Source organism: Carettochelys insculpta, chromosome 32, assembly GCF_033958435.1.
Source record: "Carettochelys insculpta isolate YL-2023 chromosome 32, ASM3395843v1, whole genome shotgun sequence".
Classification (NCBI taxonomy): Eukaryota; Metazoa; Chordata; order Testudines; family Carettochelyidae; genus Carettochelys; species Carettochelys insculpta.
The window spans coordinates 4,414,135-4,434,899 of record NC_134168.1 but is presented as its reverse complement, the minus strand read 5'-3'; the positions used below and the strand labels follow the sequence as shown (position 1 = coordinate 4,434,899).

The following is a 20,765-nucleotide window of genomic DNA, read 5'->3' as shown; positions in this document are numbered from 1 at the left end:
GGAATGCCTTGGAAAGGCAAGGTCTTGCCAACAACACACCTTTTCCTTTCTCAGCTGGAGGGCTCCCTGGAGCAGGAGAAGAAGATACGGATGGACCTGGAGCGAGCCAAGAGGAAGCTGGAAGGGGATTTGAAGATGACCCAGGAGAACATCATGGATTTGGAGAACGACAAGCAGCAGCTGGAGGAGAAGCTGAAAAAGTGAGAGGGTTGTTCCTCTGCATAACAGATTGTGCTTGGGAGCACAGCGGGGGATTTATTTCTGCAAATCCCTCTGCAGGAAGGAGTTTGACATCAACCAGCAGAACAGCAAAATAGAGGATGAGCAAGCCCTGGCCTTGCAGCTCCAGAAGAAGATGAAGGAACTGCAGGTGGGTGCCTTTCCTCTTGCTCTAGAACGTGCCTCCCTTCCCTTCCAGAACTGGGGAGTCTGCTCTGGAGTGAGGGGTACTGCTTTTCACGTCCGTATGAGACTGTCCCTTTCACAGCTGCTCTAGCATAAATGAGCGCTCGCATTCTAGATTGCCGTCGGTCAGCACCAGTCTGGGGGGGGAAAAAACCAGACCTTTCTAGAACATTGCGCCCGTGCGATTCTGGGTTCATGCTTCTTGTATCCAGATTCGCCCGTCTGATCTAGAATTGTAGGGAGTCGAGATTCATCCGAGGAAGCCATTCTCTTCTGCTGTCCCCAGCCTGGAGAGGATCCTGGGGTTCTGGAACCCAGATTCTAGGTGGTGGTGTTCTAGATTAGGATGAGGGCACTGAGGTCCTTTCCACCGCTGAGTTCTTGCCTGCTCTAGCACGGGAGAGGTTCTGGGCCCCTCTGAGCCGGTGGGTCTCTCTCCGGTGGCAGGCGCGCATCGAGGAGCTGGAGGAGGAGCTGGAGGCGGAGCGCACCGCCCGGGCCAAGGTGGAGAAGCTGCGCTCGGAGCTGTCGCGGGAGCTGGAAGAGATCAGCGAGCGTCTGGAGGAGGCGGGCGGCGCCACCTCGGTGCAGGTCGAGCTGAACAAGAAGCGGGAGGCGGAGTTCCAGAAGATGCGGCGGGACCTGGAGGAGGCCACGCTGCAGCACGAGGCCACGGCCGCCACCCTGCGCAAGAAGCACGCCGACTCGGCGGCCGAGCTGGGCGAGCAGATCGACAACCTGCAGCGCGTCAAGCAGAAGCTGGAGAAGGAGAAGAGCGAACTCAAGCTGGAGCTGGACGACGTCAGCTCCAACATGGAGCAGCTGCTCAAAGCCAAGGTGGCCGGGGGTGGGACCATAGAGGGGGAGGGGCCAGGGGCAGTGGGAGGAGCCAATGCTAGAGGGGCGGAGCCTGACCTGGAGAGCTGATGGGAGCAGCCAGGACTGAACCAGACCTTCCCCCTTCCTTTGTTGGGGTTTTGGTCTGGTTTCGGGTTCTCCCCGTTACTGTGGGTTATTTTCATGTGCTCCTCCCGCTCGTCTGCCTCTCTCCTCCGGTTCCCTGGTCGGTCCCCCTCTCCCCGGCCGCAGCTCAGCCTGGAGAAGCTGTCCCGCACCCTCGAGGACCAGGCCTCCGAGCACCGGGCCAAGGTGGAGGAGACGCAGCGAATGCTGAATGACACCAACACCCAGAGGGCCAAACTGCAGGCGGAGAATGGTAAGGCCCCGCCCTCAACAGCTGTGGAGCTCCGCCCCCTGCCCACCACCTGTGCCCTGGGACTCCGCCCCCATCCTGATGTTCATCTTAATTCGAACATAACATTAAACCCACCCGAAGCGTCACCCTGACCTTGAACCAGCCTTAAGCGCACCCCTAAACTCAGCCACCGGGTCATCCATTAACCTAAATTACACCCAGCGCTAACCCCCAGCCCTAATTACACCCCCCAGCCCTAGTTATACCCCCAGCCCTAATTACACCCCCCAACCCCAGTTATACCCCCAGCCCTAGCCCCCCAACCCTAATTACACCCCCCAACCCTAGTTATACCCCCAGCCCTAGCCCCCCAACCCTAATTATAACCCCAGCCCTAACCCCCAGCCCTAGTTATACCCCCAGACCTAATTACACCCCCAGACCTGGCCCCCCAACCCTAATTATAACCCCAGCCCTAACCCCCAGCCCTAATTACACCCCCAACCCTAATTATAACTCCAACCCTAGTTATACCCCCAGCCCTAGCCCCCCCAGCCCTAATTACACCCCCCAACCCTAGTTATACCCCCAGCCCTAGGCCCCCAGACCTAATTACACCCCCCAGCCCTAATTATAACCCCAGCCCTAGCCCCCCAACCCTAGTTATACCCCCAGCCCTAATTACACCCCCCAACCCTAGTTATACCCCCAGCCCTGGCCCCCCCAACCCTAATTATAACCCCAGCCCTAACCCCCAGCCCTAATTACACCCCCCAACCCTAGTTATACCCCCAGCCCTGGCCCCCCCAACCCTAATTATAACCCCAGCCCTAACCCCCAGCCCTAATTACACCCCCCAACCCTAATTATAACCCCAGCCCTAACCCCCAGCCCTAGTTATACCCCCAGCCTTACCCACTAACCCTAATTATACCCCCAGCCCTAACCTACTAGCCATAATTATATGTCCAGCCCTAACCCCCTAACCTTAATTATGCCCCAGCCCTAACCCCCTAGTTGTAACCACCCCCACAGCCTTTGACCCCACCTTTTCCTCTGACCCCTGCAGGGGAGCTCTCCCGCCAGCTAGAGGAGAAGGAGGCCCTGGTCTCCCAGCTGACCCGGGGCAAGCAGTCCTACACCCAGCAGCTGGAGGACTTGAAAAGGCAGTTGGAGGAGGAATCTAAGGTGCTGGGATAACAGGTGGCTGCAGGCTGGGAGTGAGGGGCTCTGAAAGGGCCGGGCGGGCAGGGGCTGAGGGTCGGGAGTGAGGACCCCCAGCAGAGCTCTCCCCTCCCGCCCCGCAGGCGAAGAACGCCCTGGCCCACGCCCTGCAGTCGGCCCGGCATGACTGCGACCTGCTGCGGGAGCAGTACGAGGAGGAGACGGAGGCCAAGGCCGAGCTGCAGCGCTCCCTCTCCAAGGCCAACTCCGAGGTGGCCCAGTGGAGGACCAAGTACGAGACGGACGCCATCCAGCGGACGGAGGAGCTGGAGGAGGCCAAGTGAGTGTCCGGGTGGGCTTTGGGCTCAGTCCTGCTACAGTTTCTTCGCTGCTCCTCCTCTTTCTTTCCCCACCTCCCTTTGTCCACCGCTCCCGGCGGGCTCCCCTCTGCGGCCCTGGACCTTGAGGTCCTCAGCGGCTTCCTCCGACAGGGAAGCTTTTGGCTCGGGTTATATTTCCACTCGCAGCGTATAAGACGAGCGAAAAGCTTGTTGGTTGGAGGAGAGACCCCGCCACATCCATGCGTCCTCCGCGTTCGCTGCCAGCGCTCAGGAAGGCGGGTTGGAGGCCAACGGGGTTGGTGGGCACGGAGGACAGTCCAGAGTGGTCCAGAGCATCCAAGCCACAAGCCGCCAACTCAGCCCCACCCCTGCTTCCCACCACACCTGTGTCTGTTCTGGACTGTCAGGAGCAAAGCAGGCTCTGTTCTGGAGCTCTGTTCTAGATTGATCCAGACCTTCCAGGGGGTGTGCGAGGTCCTTGCTCTGCAACCTCCTGGAGCGATATCCCAGGGGGCGTACGACAGGCCGGTTGGGTCCTTGATCGAGAATCTATGGGGCCCTTTCTGGAAAAGGGTGTTCTAGACAAGAGCGAGGTGAGGACATTCTCAGGTGTGTCAACGGAGCTTTTTGTTTGAATGTCAGGGTGGGAACTTGGGAGCTTTTCTGGGAAAAGCAGATTCACCCTGGGCAAGGTCTAAAATCTTCCTTTAAAATCCCGGGGAGGAAAGTACAGGCCAATCACGTTCAGATGGGTTGCTTGGCCTCTGATCTAGAACCTTGGAACGAATTCTGTCTGGCCTTCTGCAAAGCGGATCTAGAAAAGCGTGGAGAGGTGGGAATCCATTCCGCAGCAGTGGGTGTGCTCCGTGCTGGCATCCTCCAGAGTCTTAGACCAGAGTAGCTTTTTATCTAGAATGATCTAGAGCACACGGATCCCATGCACCAGGCCAGAGTCACCAGCTTTTATCGGCAGGACCCTCCTGTGCCTCCAAGGCCCAGGGAGGTGAGGAAGGGGCCAGGTTGCTCTTTGCTGACCAGCGGTGTCCGTCGCAAACCCCGGCGGCAGGAAGAAGCTGGCGCAGCGGCTGCAGGAGGCGGAAGAGGCCGTGGAGGCCGTGAACGCCAAGTGCTCGTCGCTGGAGAAGACCAAACACCGGCTGCAGAACGAGATCGAGGACCTGATGGTGGACGTGGAGCGGTCGAATGCCGCCGCTGCCGCCCTCGACAAGAAGCAGAGGAACTTTGACAAGGTGGGTGTGGGGGAGAGGGAGAGAAGGAAGGTGACGTAATGGGGGAAGGAAGGAAGGAAGGAAGGTGACGTAATGGGGGAAGGAAGGAAGGAGTGAGAGCTGGAGGGAGCGGGACTGGGAGCTGGGAGTTTTCTCTGCTGGGCCGAGGGCTCCTCCCTCGCAGTGACTCTCTCACCGACTCCTCGCCCCCAGATCCTGTCCGAGTGGAAGCAGAAGTTCGAGGAGTCGCAGACGGAGCTGGAGTCGTCGCAGAAGGAGGCGCGATCGCTCAGCACCGAGCTCTTCAAGCTGAAGAACGCCTACGAGGAGTCCCTGGAGCACCTGGAGACCTTCAAGAGGGAGAACAAGAACCTACAAGGTGAGACCTCCCCGGCGCCCCCTGCCGAGCCCCGAGCCCCCGTGCCCCACTCCCCGCAGCCCAGCGCCCCCTGGGGTTGGACGCTCTCCCACCCTCGCCTCTCCCACAACAGAGGAGATCTCGGACCTGACGGAGCAGCTGGGCGAGGGAGGCAAAAGCGTCCACGAGCTGGAGAAGGTGCGGAAGCAGCTGGAGGCGGAGAGGACGGAGCTGCAGGCAGCGCTGGAGGAGGCAGAGGTGAGCGGCCCGGCCCAGGAAGTCGTCCGGTTGGTCCGTCCGTCTGTCTGCTTTCCAGTCCTTTGTCGTCCATCTCCCTTTGCTGTCTCTGGCCCCTCTGGGGACAGAGTGAGGGTCATTGTCTCCCCACAGAGACGAGTGGGGGGCGGTCAGGTGGGACCCCAGCACACCCTGCTCCGCCAGGTCCCAGCTCCGGGTCCCGGCAGCGGCAAATGCGTTTGAGACTTGATCAGTGGGAAATCCCAGGGGTGGCGATTCCGGCGTCTCCGGGCTCCTGTGTCCACAGCTCCACGAACTCCTCAGGCGCCCTCCTGGGCCTCCGGCTTCTCCCCTTGGCCGGGGGGTCTGCAGCACATGGGCACCTTCCTCCTTGAGCCCCTGAATGAACTGAGCTGCTGCTTTTTATACCCCGGCTCCGGCTGGAGCACGCCCAGTAGGGCTAAGGGGCGGAGCCTCTTCACCCCGAGCAACGTTGACTCTTTCAATACCAGCAGGGGGCAAGCACGTCCCTCACACCTTCGTTGCCTCCTCCTCTCATTCGCTGGCTCGTTTTCTTCTTTCCCTATGTCGTTTCCCCCTCCTTCTTTCTCCTGTTTCGTTCACCGATTCCTCCCTCTTTTGTATCTCCGTCCCTTCTCTTCCGCGTCTCGTTTCACTGGTTTCCGTTTCCTTTTTCCATCGTCTCCATTTTGTCCTGGGTTTCTCTCTCCTGCATTCTTCCTTTTTCACTTGTACGTCTTTCTTTCTGTCTTCTCTCTCTCACTCTCGTTCATCTCTCTCACTCACCCGCTCCCTGCTACCTATCCGCAGGCCTCCCTGGAGCACGAGGAGGGGAAAATCTTGCGGGCCCAGCTGGAGTTTAACCAGCTCAAGGCGGACTTCGAGCGGAAGCTGGCGGAGAAGGACGAGGAGATGGAGCAGGCCAAGCGGAACCACCTGCGGGTGGTGGATTCGCTGCAGACCTCGCTGGACGCCGAGACCCGCAGCCGCAACGAGGCGCTGCGGGTGAAGAAGAAGATGGAGGGCGACCTCAACGAGATGGAGATGCAGCTGAGCCATGCCAACCGCACGGCGGCCGAGGCCCAGAGTCACCTCAAGGCTGCACAGGCCCAGCTCAAGGTAACAGAGCTCCAGGGAACAGGAATGGGGCAGCTACGCTCGGTCCCGGGGGGCACAGGGTGGATTTGCTGGCCAGTGAGAGACTCTCTCATATCCCTTCATCTTGGGGCCCTCAGGACTCCCAGCTGCAGCTGGACGATGTGGTTCGGGCCAACGAGGACCTGAAGGAGAACATCGCCATCGTGGACCGGCGGAACAACCTGCTGACGGCCGAGCTGGAGGAGCTGCGAGCTGTGGCGGAGCAGGTGGAGCGCGCCCGGAAACTGGCCGAGCAGGAGCTGATCGAAGCCAGCGAGAGGGTCCAGCTGCTCCACACCCAGGTGAGTGAAAGGTGGACCCCCCCTGAGAACCTGGCCCCCGAGTCTCTTCTCCTTGGCTTGCCGCAGGGAGATCAGTTGTCTGGAGTGCTCATTCACTGCAACCGGAGCAATCTAGAACGTCGTGTTCCAGAGCTGCCAGTCGAGAAATTCTCTTTGCTAGGCAGCTCGGGGGGTGGGTCTGTGAGTTCTCTGGGATGCCAATCTAGACCGCCAGCACCCAGCTCATTTCTCCAGCACAAAAGTCTAGAAGTCCTCTGCTTGAAGCCCTGTCGTGATCTAGAACATAGCTCATGGTTCCTGCAAGGGCGCCTCCCGTGTTTCCGCATGGCTCTGGATCCTGGTCCCAGGTGCATTCTAGATGGTAGAAGGAAGACCTAGAACAGGGGATTGATAGCTCACTAAGTAGATTATGCCTTGTTCCTTGGTCTTTCTGAGCCCCTGGTCTTTCTCTAGAACACCAGCCTGATCAACCAGAAGAAGAAGATGGAGGCGGACCTGTCCCAGCTGCAGTCCGAGGTGGAGGAGGCCATACAGGAGTGCAGGAATGCCGAGGAGAAGGCCAAGAAAGCCATCACGGATGTGAGTGCTGGGAAATGGGGCAGGGGCCTGCCCCTGTGGGGCGCTGGCTCCCACTCAGCCCCAGGGCTGGGACTGGCGGGTGCAGGGCGGCCGGGAGTAACTCTTCTTTGTGGCCGGCAGGCGGCCATGATGGCGGAGGAGCTGAAGAAGGAGCAGGACACCAGCGCCCACCTGGAGCGGATGAAGAAGAACATGGAGCAGACCATCAAGGACCTGCAGCTGCGGCTGGACGAGGCCGAGCAGCTGGCCCTCAAGGGCGGCAAGAAGCAGCTGCAGAAGCTGGAGGCGCGAGTCCGGGAGCTCGAGAACGAGCTGGAGTCGGAGCAGAAGCGCAACGTGGAGAGCATCAAGGGGCTGCGGAAGTCGGAGCGGCGCATCAAGGAGCTCACCTACCAGGTAGCCCGAGGGCCAAGGGAGCATGCATCTAGAAAAGGAATGCTCCAGGAGCCCTGCTCCAGGTAGCCGCCTCCTGATCTAGAACATCTACTTCAGGGAGGTGTTCTCCTGATCTAGACCATTGGTCTTGGGGACTTTCCCTCTGGGGAGAGGAATTTCAAGCTGGCCTAATTCCTCTGGGCTTTCTTCCTCTTAAGTGTGAACGAAAAAGCCTGATTCCCTCATCCTACCTCTGTTCTAGAGCCAGACCCTAGCACCCGGTCCTTCGCCCCACTCTAGACCCTCCCCACATCGCCCCTCCCCCCCTCCCGAGGTCTGTCTGTATGTAAGCCCCCTTCTGAGCTACAGGCCATTCCCATTCTAGATGGGGCTGGAAGATTGGAGGCCAGAAGGTTTGGAGATGGTCCTGGATATCCTATGCCTGGGGAACTTAGGGGTAACCTAGATGGTGTTACTCTAATGATTGCCCCTCAATCCCCATCTCCCCCCGGCCCCCGCCACCATCCTCAGACTGAGGAGGACAAGAAAAACCTGCTGAGACTCCAGGACCTGGTGGACAAGCTCCAGATGAAGGTCAAGGCCTACAAGAGGCAGGCTGAGGAGGCAGTGAGTACCCAACCCTCCAAACCGGCCCCTCGGCACCCTCAGCCCCCCACCCCACATTGGTCATTCATCCCAGCCCCTGGCTTCTCCTCTCTCCAGACCAGGGTCTGCTTGGGGTCACCCAGTATGCACTGGTGGGTAGTGCCACGTGTGAGCCATGTCCCTCAGTTCTCTGCTCCCTCCATGAGACAGGCACAGGGCTGTCCCCCAGCCCAGGCAGGGTCCCGGCCATTCTGAGCGTGCAGCCCCACTGCAGATCCAGCGGCGGGTAGTTCCATGGGGTAACGCCCTGGTTCTGCTCCCTGCCGGCAGGAGGAACAGGCCAACTCCAACCTGGCCAAGTTCCGCAAGGTGCAGCACGAGCTGGAGGAGGCGGAGGAGCGGGCTGACATCGCCGAGTCCCAGGTCAACAAGCTGAAGGCCAAGAGCCGCGAGGCCGGCGGGAAGGTGAGCCACATGGACTGGGCCAATGAGGGGCAGCGCTCGGGGCAGGGGGCCCAACCCAGAGAGCCCAGCCGTGGTCTGGACCCTTTCCTACCGCACCTCCCTCCCTCCCTCATTACATCCTCTTCCTCCCTCCCTCCCTCATTACATCACCTCCCTCCCTTCCTCCCTCATTACATCCTCTTCCTCCCTCCCTCATTACATCACCTTCCTCCCTCCCTCCCTCATTACATCACCTTCCTCCCTTCCTCCCTCCCTCATTACATCACCTCCCTCCCTTCCTCCCTCATTACATCCTCTTCCTCCCTCCCTCATTACATCACCTTCCTCCCTTCCTCCCTCATTACATCACCTCCCTCCCTTCCTCCCTCATTACATCCTCTTCCTCCCTCCCTCATTACATCCTCTTCCTCCCTTCCTGCCTCATTACATCACCTTCCTCCCTTCCTCCCTCATTACATCACCTTCCTCCCTCCCTCATTACATCCTCTTCCTCCCTTCCTCCCTCATTACATCACCTTCTTCCCTTCCTCCCTTCCTTCCTCATTACGTCGTCTTCCTCCCTTCCTCCCTTGCTCCCTCATTACATCCTCTTCCTCCCTTCCTCCCTCCCTCATTACATCCTCTTCCTTCCTCCCTCCCTCATTACATCACCTTCCTCCCTTCCTCCCTCATTACATCACCTCCCTCCCTTCCTCCCTCCCTCATTACATCCTCTTCCTCCCTTCCTCCCTCATTACATCACCTTCCTCCCTCCCTCATTACATCCTCTTCCTCCCTCCCTCATTACATCCTCTTCCTCCCTCCCTCATTACATCCTCTTCCTCCCTTCCTGCCTCATTACATCACCTTCCTCCCTTCCTCCCTCATTACATCACCGTCCTCCCTCCCTCATTACATCCTCTTCCTCCCTTCCTCCCTCATTACATCACCTTCTTCCCTTCCTCCCTTCCTTCCTCATTACGTCGTCTTCCTCCCTTCCTCCCTTGCTCCCTCATTACATCCTCTTCCTCCCTTCCTCCCTCCCTCATTACATCCTCTTCCTTCCTCCCTCCCTCATTACATCACCTTCCTCCCTTCCTCCCTCATTACATCACCTCCCTCCCTTCCTCCCTCCCTCATTACATCCTCTTCCTCCCTCCCTCATTACATCACCTTCCTCCCTTCCTGCCTCATTACATCACCTTCCTCCCTTCCTCCCTCATTACATCACCTCCCTCCCTTCCTCCCTCATTACATCCTCTTCCTCCCTTCCTGCCTCATTACATCACCTTCCTCCCTTCCTCCCTCATTACATCACCTTCCTCCCTCCCTCATTACATCCTCTTCCTCCCTTCCTCCCTCATTACATCACCTTCTTCCCTTCCTCCCTTCCTTCCTCATTACGTCGTCTTCCTCCCTTCCTCCCTTGCTCCCTCATTACATCCTCTTCCTCCCTTCCTCCCTCCCTCATTACATCCTCTTCCTTCCTCCCTCCCTCATTACATCACCTTCCTCCCTTCCTCCCTCATTACATCACCTCCCTCCCTTCCTCCCTCCCTCATTACATCCTCTTCCTCCCTCCCTCATTACATCCTCTTCCTTCCTCCCTCCTTCATTACATCACCTTCCTCCCTCCCTCCCTCATTACATCCTCTTCCTCCCTCCCTCCCTCCCTCATTACATCACCTTCCTCCCTTCCTCCCTCATTACATCACCTTCCTCCCTTCCTCCCTCATTACGTCGTCTTCCTTCCTTCCTTCCTCCCTCCCTCATTACATCACCTTCCTTCCTTCCTTCCTTCCTTCCAAGTTGCTTAAAACACTTGCAGCCCTACCCTGGGGGTCCTCCACTATAAGGTGAGAGGTTATGCAAATCAATCGCACCAAATCCGAACAGGTTCTTCCAGCCCCAAAGCAGCAGCCACATCTCCAGGTCAACGAGCACCTCAGGTCTGAGTCAACAGAGCACGCTGGGCCCATCCTTGAGAATCTAACGTCGAAAGGTTTATTAATGAAAGGAAAGGACAGGGTGAGAGTAAATTGGTAAAGCAATCGAATTACACACACCGATCACGAAGGTCTTGGTGCCAGCTGCGGCCGTGGGAAGAGGCTGATATAGGTATTTTAAAATCTCTGGAGTCCGTCCGTTGTTAGCGATCCTTCCAGGCTCCATCAGCAGCAGGTGTTCCTGAAGTGACGAGCTGGAGTGAAGACAAAGATGGAGGAACCGCCGGGTCCCCTTTGTCCCCTTGCCCCTGTGGAGGGAACCCCATTGTTCTCCTTGTGTGGGAAATGGAGGCTCTCCATGTTGGCTTGGGGGCAAGCTGGCATTGGCCATCTCCTGGGCTACACGTTGTGATGGAGCAGGGGGGGCGCGTGTGAGACTCAGGCTGGAAGTGTGTGACGGGCAGAGCAGTTCCCAGCGGCTAAGGATGACCCCTGGGCTGTACCCCAGGCTGGCAGGTAACACCTCTGCCCTGAGCGCAGAGCAGGGAGGAGCTGAGCGGGGTTGGAATCGGAGGCGGCAGTTAGAAGCTGGGGGGAGAAGGAGCTTCACCTGCTGCCCCGCCACCTATTGTGGTATCCCCGAAACGAACACTTCAAACGCCACCCTTATAACTCCACATGTAGAAGTGATACACAGCAGCAGAGGTGGTGGAGAACGCGGGCGCCCATCCCAGTACCTCACTGGGCCCAAGATTTGGTGCAAACCGAGGAGGCTGGTTACAATAGTGGTTCTCATGTCCGTTCTAAAAGCCAGTAACGTCACGTCCAGCGCTTCATCCTCCTTCCTTCCTCTCTTCCCCGTCCATCACGTCACGTCCAGTGCTTCATCCTCCTTCCTTCCTCTCTTCCCCGTCCATCACGTCACGTCCAGCGCTTCATCCTCCTTCCTTCCTCTCTTCCCCGTCCATCACGTCACGTCCAGCGCTTCATCCTCCTTCCTTCCTCTCTTCCCCGTCCATCACGTCACGTCCAGCGCTTCATCCTCCTTTCTTCCTCTCTTCCCCGTCCATCACGTCACGTCCATCGCTTCATCCTCCTTCCTTCCTCTCTTCCCCGTCCATCACGTCACGTCCAGCGCTTCATCCTCCTTCCTTCCTCTCTTCCCCGTCCATCACGTCACGTCCAGCGCTTCGTCCTCCTTCCTTCCTCTCTTCCCCGTCCATCACGTCACGTCCAGCGCTTCATCCTCCTTCCTTCCTCTCTTCCCCATCCATCACGTCACGTCCAGCGCTTCATCCTCCTTCCTTCCTCTCTTCCCCGTCCATCACGTCACGTCCAGCGCTTCATCCTCCTTCCTTCCTCTCTTCCCCGTCCATCACGTCACGTCCAGCGCTTCGTCCTCCTTCCTTCCTCTCTTCCCCGTCCATCACGTCACGTCCAGCGCTTCATCCTCCTTCCTTCCTCTCTTCCCCGTCCATCACGTCACGTCCAGCGCTTCATCCTCCTTCCTTCCTCTCTTCCCCGTCCATCACGTCACGTCCATCGCTTCATCCTCCTTCCTTCCTCTCTTCCCCGTCCATCACGTCACGTCCAGCGCTTCATCCTCCTTCCTTCCTCTCTTCCCCGTCCATCACGTCACGTCCAGCGCTTCATCCTCCTTCCTTCCTCTCTTCCCCGTCCATCACGTCACGTCCAGCGCTTCATCCTCCTTCCTTCCTCTCTTCCCCGTCCATCACGTCACGTCCAGCGCTTCATCCTCCTTTCTTCCTCTCTTCCCCGTCCATCACGTCACGTCCATCGCTTCATCCTCCTTCCTTCCTCTCTTCCCCGTCCATCACGTCACGTCCAGCGCTTCATCCTCCTTCCTTCCTCTCTTCCCCGTCCATCACGTCACGTCCAGCGCTTCATCCTCCTTTCTTCCTCTCTTCCCCGTCCATCACGTCACGTCCAGCGCTTCATCCTCCTTCCTTCCTCTCTTCCCCGTCCATCACGTCACGTCCAGCGCTTCATCCTCCTTCCTTCCTCTCTTCCCCGTCCATCACGTCACGTCCAGCGCTTCATCCTCCTTCCTTCCTCTCTTCCCCGTCCATCACGTCACGTCCAGCGCTTCATCCTCCTTCCTTCCTCTCTTCCCCGTCGTCTTTCTCTCTCCCTTCCCATTTTCCTCCTTCCTTCACCATTTGATCTCTCTCCTGCCAGCTTTTTTCTCTCTCCGCTTCTCCCTGCCTGTCCAGCTCCCTCACCAGCCCCTCTCTGCTTTCTCTTCCAGAAGCTCCACGATGAGGAGTGATGGGGCCCCCATTTTCTGGATCGCAGCTGGGAAGCAGCCCCCCCTCACCACAAGTCTGGTCTGAGTAATGTAGGATTTGTGGAGGGATGTTAATAAAGCCGAAGAGTAAACCATCCCCTGGGTCTCCCCTTCTGCTCCTGGTCCGCTGCCCCTCTTCCCCCCACAGCATTCCTCACCCCTGGAGAACCCAGGAGTCCGGTCACTGCTAGGTGCTTCCCCCAACCCCTCCAGTGCCCTGCTGGAGAACCCAGGAGTCCGGTCACTGCTAGGTGCTTCTCCCAACCCCTCCAGTGCCCTGCTGGAGAACCCAGGAGTCCGGTCACTGCTAGGTGCTTCTCCCAACCCCTCCAGTGCCCCTGCTGGAGAACCCAGGAGTCCGGTCACTGCTAAGGTGCTTCTCCCAACCCCTCCAGTGCCCTGCTGGAGAACCCAGGAGTCCGGTCACTGCTAGATGCTTCTCCCAACCCCTCCAGAGCCCTGCTGGAGAACCCAGGAGTCCGGTCACTGCTAGGTCCTTCTCCCAACCCCTCCAGTGCCCTGCTGGAGAACCCAGGAGTCCGGTCACTGCTAGGTGCTTCTCCCAACCCCTCCAGAGCGCCCTGCTGGAGAACCCAGGCGTCCGGTCACTGCTAGGTGCTTCTCCCAACCCCTCCAGTGCCCTGCTGGAGAACCCAGGTGTCTGGTCACTGCTAGGTCCTTCTCCCAACCCCTCCAGTGCCCTGCTGGAGAACCCAGGAGTCCGGTCACTGCTAGGTCCTTCTCCCAACCCCTCCAGAGCCCTGCTGGAGAACCCAGGAGTCCGGGTCACTGCTAGGTCCTTCTCCCAACCCCTCCAGTGCCCTGCTGGAGAACCCAGGAGTCCGGGTCACTGCTAGGTCCTTCTCCCAACCGCTCCAGAGCCCTGCTGGAGAACCCAGGTGTCCGGTCACTGCTAGGTCCTTCTCCCAACCCCTCCAGTGCCCTGCTGGAGAACCCAGGAGTCCGGGTCACTGCTAGGTGCTTCTCCCAACCCCTCCAGTGCCCTGCTGGAGAACCCAGGAGTCCGGTCACTGCTAGGTGCTTCTCCCAACCCCTCCAGAGCGCCCTGCTGGAGAACCCAGGAGTCCGGTCACTGCTAGGTCCTTCTCCCAACCCCTCCAGTGCCCTGCTGGAGAACCCAGGAGTCCGGTCACTGCTAGGTGCTTTACAACCCCTCCAGAGCCCTGCTGGAGAACCCAGGAGTCCGGTCACTGCTAGGTCCTTCTCCCAACCCCTCCAGAGCCCTGCTGGAGAACCCAGGAGTCCGGTCACTGCTAGGTGCTTCTCCCAACCCCTCCAGAGCGCCCTGCTGGAGAACCCAGGAGTCCGGGTCACTGCTAGGTGCTTCTCCCAACCCCTCCAGAGCGCCCTGCTGGAGAACCCAGGAGTCCGGGTCACTGCTAGGTGCTTCTCCCAACCCCTCCAGTGCCCTGCTGGAGAACCCAGGAGTCCGGTCACTGCTAGGTGCTTCTCCCAACCCCTCCAGAGCCCTGCTGGAGAACCCAGGAGTCCGGGTCACTGCTAGGTCCTTCTCCCAACCCCTCCAGAGCGCCCTGCTGGAGAACCCAGGAGTCCGGGTCTCAGCCAGCTCCCTTCCCACACCGAAATCATGGAGCACCCTGCTAGAGAGCCCAGGTGTCCGGGCCACTCCCAGCTACTCGGGTGCCCTCTGGAGGCCCTTGCTGCCACACCCCTGTGCGTCTCCCAGTAACACGCAGGGCCCATAGAGGGCATATAAGACCAGACCCTAGAGGGGAACTGAGCCCTTTTTTTGGGGTGCAGGGACAGCACGTACTTTTCAGGGCTGGGGGATGTCAGTGCAGAGCCAATGATCCCAGTCCCAGAGCACGTCAGGCCACACCAGGGGGTACACCCCCATTCCAACAGTCTCCCCCCCAAAAAAGGGGTACCTAACCCACCCCAGAGGCAAGGTAGTGTGTGCCCCAGGGGCCCAGCGGCTGTGGAGCGGGTTGTGAGGAGGTGCCGAGCGCAGAACAAAGCCACTCTAAGGTCTTTCTTCGCACAACTGAAATATAAACAACCCCAGAGCTTAACTTGCCCCCCAAGACGGGGCGGTGGGTTGGGAGTGAGGGGCACCAGTACATGCGGAGGGGGCAGGGTGCTATTCCGCCGGCCTCGCTGCAGCTCAGGCCAGGGCCCTGTTGGCATCTGGAAAAGAAAGCTGAAGTTTAGGGTTTCCCACTACCCCCGGCTCCGGACCCAGGAGTCCGGGCCCCTGCTGGGCCTCCCCACCCCACCCCCCGGGCACTTCCCCGGGCTGGGGACCCAGGAGTCCGGGCCCCTGCTGGGTCTCCCTACCCCACCCCCCGGGCACTTCCCCGGGCTGGGGACCCAGGAGTCCGGGCCCCTGCTGGGCCTCCCCACCCCACCCCCCCGGGCACTTCCCCGGGCTGGGGACCCAGGAGTCCGGGCCCCTGCTGGGCCTCCCCACCCCACCCCATGGGCACTGTCTCACCCGGGGCTGGGGACCCAGGAGTACGGGCCCCTGCTGGGCATCCCCACCCCACCCCCCCGGGCACTTCCCCGGGCTGGGGACCCAGGAGTCCGGGCCCCTGCTGGGCCTCCCCACCCCACCCCCCCGGGCACTTCCCCGGGCTGGGGACCCAGGAGTCCGGGCCCCTGCTGGGCCTCCCCACCCCACCCCCCCGGGCACTTCCCCGGGCTGGGGACCCAGGAGTACGGGCCCCTGCTGGGCCTCCCTACCCCCACCCCCCCAGGCACTTCCCCGGGCTGGGGACCCAGGAGTCCGGGCCCCTGCTGGGCGTCCCCACCCCACCCCATGGGCACTGTCTCACCCGGGGCTGGGGACCCAGGAGTCCGGGCCCCTGCTGGGCGTCCCCACCCCACCCCATGGGCACTGTCTCACCGGGGCTGGCTCCAAGTGGATCTCGGCCCAGTAGGTGCTGCAGGCATCGTAGGCGAAGAGTGCGATGAGGATGAGGCCGAAGGTCTGGGGGGAGAGCGGCAGAGGGTGAGCTGGGGGGCAGGAGCCGTGGGGCACAAGGGGGCTCTGGGAGGGGTGGGGGAAATGGGGGGGCTGTTGGGGGAGGGACACTCACAAAGGCGCTCACGGCCGGCCCCTCCCGGCTGGCAGCGAGGGTGAGCTGGGGCGGGGCAGGAGCTGTGGAGCTCTGTGGGGGGGCTCTGTGGGGGGGGGACATGGGGGCTGTTAGGTGGGGGGGGTTCACGGGGGGGGGCACTCACAAAGGCGCTCACGGCCGGCCCCTCCCGGCTGGCAGCGAGGGTGAGCTGGGGGCGGGGCAGGAGCTGTGGAGCTCTGTGGGGGGGGCTCTGTGGGGGGGGGACATGGGGGGCTGTTAGGTGGGGGGGTTCACGGGGGGGACACTCACAAAGGCGCTCACGGCCGGCCCCTCCCGGCTGGCAGCGAGGGTGAGCTGGGGGCGGGGCAGGAGCTGTGGAGCTCTGTGGGGGGGGCTCCTGTGGGGGGGGACATGGGGGGCTGTTAGGTGGGGGGGGTTCACGGGGGGGGGCACTCACAAAGGCGCTCACGGCCGGCCCCTCCGGCTGGCAGCGAGGGTGAGCTGGGGGCGGGGCAGGAGCTGTGGAGCTCTGTGGGGGGGGCTCTGTGGGGGGGGGACATGGGGGGCTGTTAGGTGGGGGGGTTCACGGGGGGGACACTCACAAAGGCGCTCACGGCCGGCCCCTCCCGGCTGGCAGCGAGGGTGGCCGGCGACACCACGAGGAAGACAAGGAAGCGCTGGCAGCGCGCAGGAAATCCTGGGGGGCAGAGAGGGGTCAGCAGGGGGTACTGGGGGGTCCCACACCCCAGGCAGGGCCAGCGGTTCTGGGGGGGGAGGGTCTGGAGGGGGGGGGGTCCCATGTCTGCAGGTCTATGGGACTTGTTGGGGGTTATGCGGGGGGGTCCCAAGCCCCAGGCAGACCCAAGGGATTGGGGGGTCCCGGGGGGGGGGTCCCACACACCAGGCAGGCCCAGCAGATCGGGGGGGGGTGGAATGGGGGGGGTTCCAGGGGGTCCCACGCACCAGGCAGACCCAGGGTGGAATGGGGGGTTCCAGGGGGTCCCACGCACCAGGCAGACCCAGGGGATTGGGGGGGTCCCGGGGGGGGGATCCCACGCACCAGGCAGACCCAGGGGATGGGGGGGGTCCCACGCACCAGGCAGGCCCAGCAGATCGGGGGGGGGGTGGAATGGGGGGGTTCCAGGGGGTCCCAAGCCCCAGGCAGACCCAAGGGATTGGGGGGTCCCGGGGGGGGGGGTCCCACACACCAGGCAGGCCCAGCAGATCGGGGGGGGGAATGGGGGGGATTCCAGGGGGTCCCATGCACCAGGCAGACCCAGGGGATTGGGGGGTCCCGGGGGGGGGATCCCACGCACCAGGCAGGCCCAGCAGATCGGGGGGGGGTGGAATGGGGGGGTTCCAGGGGGTCCCAAGCCCCAGGCAGACCCAAGGGATTGGGGGGTCCCGGGGGGGGGGTCCCACACACCAGGCAGGCCCAGCAGATCGGGGGGGGGGAATGGGGGGGATTCCAGGGGGTCCCATGCACCAGGCAGACCCAGTGGATTGGGGGGGGGTCCCGGGGGGGGGGCCCACGCACCAGGCAGGCCCAGTGGATCCGGGGGTGCGTGGAATGGGGGGGTTCCAGGGGGTCCCAAGCCCCAGGCAGACCCAAGGGATTGGGGAGTCCCGGGGGGGGGTCCCACACACCAGGCAGGCCCAGCAGATTGGGGGGGGTGTGGAATGGGGGGGTTCCAGGGGTCCCATGCACCAGGCAGACCCAGGGGATTGGGGGGTCCCGGGGGGGGTCCCACGCACCAGGCAGGCCCAGGGGATGGGGGTGTGTCCCGGGGGGGGTCCCACGCACCAGGCAGGCCCAGCGGATCCGGGGGGCCCTCTCGGGGCAGCGGGCGAGGCGCAGCCCCAGCACCCCAGCTGCCAGGAGCCCCTCCAGCAGCGCAGCCGCCATGTAGGCCGAGACCGAGACCGTCAGCAGCAGGAAGATGAGAAAACACAGGGCCTGGGGGGTGGGGGGGGGAGAGGGTGAGGTGGGGGGGGCATGAACCCCCCCCCCACAGCCCCCCACCCAGCTCCCCTCAGCTCAGCCCTCCCCCACCACCCCCTGCAAACAGCCCCCCCCCCCGGTCTGGTCCCAGCCCCCCCCCTTTACATTCAGGGGCTGGGGGGGGTCTCTGGATGGGGGAGGGGTTGGCGGGGGGGGGGCTGAAAGTGGGGGGTTCTGGGTATGGGGCTGGGGGTGGTGGGGGTCTCGGGGGAGCAGGGGATTTGGGGGAGCCCCCGGGGTCCGTTTACCAGCTCAGCGCCCAGCAGGGCCCCCTTGGTGGACCGCAGGAAGGGCCAGTCCAGGGCCAGCGCCCCAGGCCCCCCCGGTGCCCCCATGCCGGGCTCCCCCATCCTGGCGCCCGCACTGCCGGAGCTGGGAGGACGGTGTCACACGGGCCCAGCCTGCCCCCCCCACCCCCCACCCCCAACGGCGGCAGGACAAAGGCGGCTTGTGCTGTGGGGCTGGGAGCTGCTGGCACGCCCGGAACAAGGGGGCGATTGTTGGGCTCACGTGCTGAGCCAGCCTCGGCCGGCAGGGGGCACCGTGGGGCAGGGGGGGGCCCACAGGTTACTGCAGGCTCAGCCAGCAGGTGGCGCCGTGGGGCACAGGGGGGTGGGCACAGGTTACACCAGCCTCGGCCAGCAGGGGGCGCCGTGGGGCACAGAGGGGCGGGCACAGGTTACTGCAGCCTCGGCCAGCAGGGGGCGCCATGGGGCACAGGTTACTCCAGCCTCGGCCGGCAGGGGGCGCCGTGGGGCACAAAGGGGCGGGCACAGCTTACGCCAGCCTAGGCCGGCAGGGGGCGCCGTGGGGCACAGGGGGGTGGGCACAGGTTACACCAGCCTCGGCCAGCAGGGGGCGCCGTGGGGCACAGAGGGGCGGGCACAGGTTACTCCAGCCTCGGCCAGCAGGGGGCGCCATGGGGCACCGATTACTCCAGCCTCGGCCAGCAGGGGGCGCCGTGGGGCACGGGGGGGGGGGCGGGCACAGGTTACTCCAGCCTCGGCCAGCAGGGGGCGCCGTGGGGCACAGGGGGGGCGGGCACAGGTTACACCAGCCTCGGCCGGCAGGGGGCGCCGTGGGGCACAGAGGGCGGGCACAGGTTACTGCAGCCTCGGCCAGCAGGGGGCGCCGTGGGGCACAGAGGGGCGGGCACAGGTTACTCAGCCTCGGCCGGCAGGGGGGCACCGTGGGGCACAGGGGTGCGGGCACAGGTTACTCCAGCCTCGGCCGGCAGGGGGGCACCGTGGGGCACAGGGGTGCGGGCACAGGTTACTGCAGCCTCGGCCAGCAGGGGGCGCCATGGGGCACAGGTTACTCCAGCCTCGGCCGGCAGGGGGCGCCGTGGGGCACAAAGGGGCGGGCACAGCTTACGCCAGCCTAGGCCGGCAGGGGGCGCCGTGGGGCACAGGGGGGTGGGCACAGGTTACACCAGCCTCGGCCAGCAGGGGGCGCCGTGGGGCACAGAGGGGCGGGCACAGGTTACTCCAGCCTCGGCCAGCAGGGGGCGCCATGGGGCACCGATTACTCCAGCCTCGGCCAGCAGGGGGCGCCGTGGGGCACGGGGGGGGGGGGCGGGCACAGGTTACTCCAGCCTCGGCCAGCAGGGGGCGCCGTGGGGCACAGGGGGGGCGGGCACAGGTTACACCAGCCTCGGCCGGCAGGGGGCGCCGTGGGGCACAGAGGGCGGGCACAGGTTACTGCAGCCTCGGCCAGCAGGGGGCGCCGTGGGGCACAGAGGGGCGGGCACAGGTTACTCAGCCTCGGCCGGCAGGGGGGCACCGTGGGGCACAGGGGTGCGGGCACAGGTTACTCCAGCCTCGGCCGGCAGGGGGGCACCGTGGGGCACAGGGGTGCGGGCACAGGTTACTGCAGCCTCGGCCAGCAGGGGGCGCCGTGGGGCACAGAGGGGCGGGCACAGGTTACTCCAGCCTCGGCCGGCAGGGGGCGCCATGGGGCACAGAGGGGCGGGTGCTGCTTACACCAGCCTTGGCCGGCAGGGGGCGCCATGGGGCACAGGGGGGGCGGGCACAGGTTACTCCAGCCTCGGCCGGCAGGGGGCGCCGTGGGGCACAAAGGGGCGGGCACAGCTTACGCCAGCCTAGGCCAGCAGGGGGCGCCGTGGGGCACAGGGGTGCGGGCACAGGTTACTCCAGCCTCGGCCAGCAGGGGGCGCCGTGGGGCACAAAGGGGCGGGCACAGCTTACGCCAGCCTAGGCCAGCAGGGGGCGCCGTTGGGCACAGGGGGGCGGGCACAGGTTACTCCAGCCTTGGCCGGCAGGGGGCGCCGTGGGGCACAGGGGGGCGGGCACAGCTTACTCCAGCCTCAACCGGCAGGGGGCGTCGTGGGGCACAGGGGGGCAGGCACAGGTTACACCAGCCTAGGCCAGCAGGGGGCGCCATGGTGCATAGAGGGGCGGGCACAGGTTACTCAGCCTCGGGCAGCAGGGGGCGCCATGGGGCACAGAGAGGCGGGTGCTGCTTACACCAGCCTTGGCCGGCAGGGGGCGCCGTGGGGCACGGGGGGGCGGGCACAGGTTACTCCAGCCTCGGCCAGCAGGGGGCGCCGTGGGGCACAGGGGGGGCGGGCACAGGTTACTCTAGCCTCAGCCAGCAGGGGGCGCTGTGGGGCACAGAGGGGCGGGCACAGGTTACTCCAGCCTCGGCCAGCAGGGGGCGCCGTGGGGCACAGAGGGGCGGGTGCTGCTTACACCAGCCTAGGCCAGCAGGGGGCGCCGTGGGGCACAGGGGAGCGGGCACAGGTTACTCCAGTCTCGGCCAGCAGGGGGCGCCGTGGGGCACAGAGGGGCAGGCACAGGTTACTCAGCCTCGGCCGGCAGGGGGCGCCATGGGGCACAGGGGGGGGTGGGCACAGGTTACTCCAGCCTAGGCCAGCAGGGGGCGCCGTGGGGCACAGAGGGGCGGGCACAGGTTACTCAGCCTCGGCCGGCAGGGGGCGCCATGGGGCACAGGGGGGAGTGGGCACAGGTTACTCCAACCTCGGCCGGCAGGGGGCACCGTGGGGCACAAAGGGGCGGGCACAGGTTACTCCAG

General features: G+C 63.4%; 2 protein-coding genes across 2 annotated transcripts in view; one reads left to right on the top strand and one right to left on the bottom strand.

Moving 5' to 3' along the window:
* The window catches only part of LOC142005108 (myosin-6), a 29,351-nt gene extending 16,607 nt beyond the window's left edge, over positions 1–12,744 (top strand). The window contains exons 24-39 of the mRNA XM_074982805.1: positions 55–200; positions 280–370; positions 853–1,242; positions 1,495–1,621; positions 2,670–2,788; positions 2,908–3,104; positions 4,172–4,355; positions 4,548–4,713; positions 4,826–4,950; positions 5,761–6,069; positions 6,186–6,389; positions 6,843–6,968; positions 7,089–7,364; positions 7,875–7,970; positions 8,280–8,414; positions 12,609–12,744. Of these exons, the coding sequence (XP_074838906.1) occupies positions 55–200; positions 280–370; positions 853–1,242; positions 1,495–1,621; positions 2,670–2,788; positions 2,908–3,104; positions 4,172–4,355; positions 4,548–4,713; positions 4,826–4,950; positions 5,761–6,069; positions 6,186–6,389; positions 6,843–6,968; positions 7,089–7,364; positions 7,875–7,970; positions 8,280–8,414; positions 12,609–12,629 (2,712 nt within the window). The 3' untranslated portion in view covers positions 12,630–12,744. The remainder of the gene's footprint in view (positions 1–54; positions 201–279; positions 371–852; positions 1,243–1,494; positions 1,622–2,669; positions 2,789–2,907; positions 3,105–4,171; positions 4,356–4,547; positions 4,714–4,825; positions 4,951–5,760; positions 6,070–6,185; positions 6,390–6,842; positions 6,969–7,088; positions 7,365–7,874; positions 7,971–8,279; positions 8,415–12,608) is intronic.
* A 1,908-nt stretch (positions 12,745–14,652) lies between these two features.
* On the bottom strand, positions 14,653–19,665 carry CMTM5 (CKLF like MARVEL transmembrane domain containing 5). The gene is made up of 5 exons (XM_074982211.1): positions 19,494–19,665; positions 17,514–17,666; positions 16,312–16,406; positions 15,535–15,618; positions 14,653–14,673 (listed from the first exon to the last, which is right to left on the bottom strand). Exons 1-5 carry the CDS (start codon positions 19,663–19,665, stop codon positions 14,653–14,655), a joined length of 525 nt encoding a protein of 174 aa, XP_074838312.1.
* Positions 19,666–20,765: the final 1,100 nt, after the last annotated feature.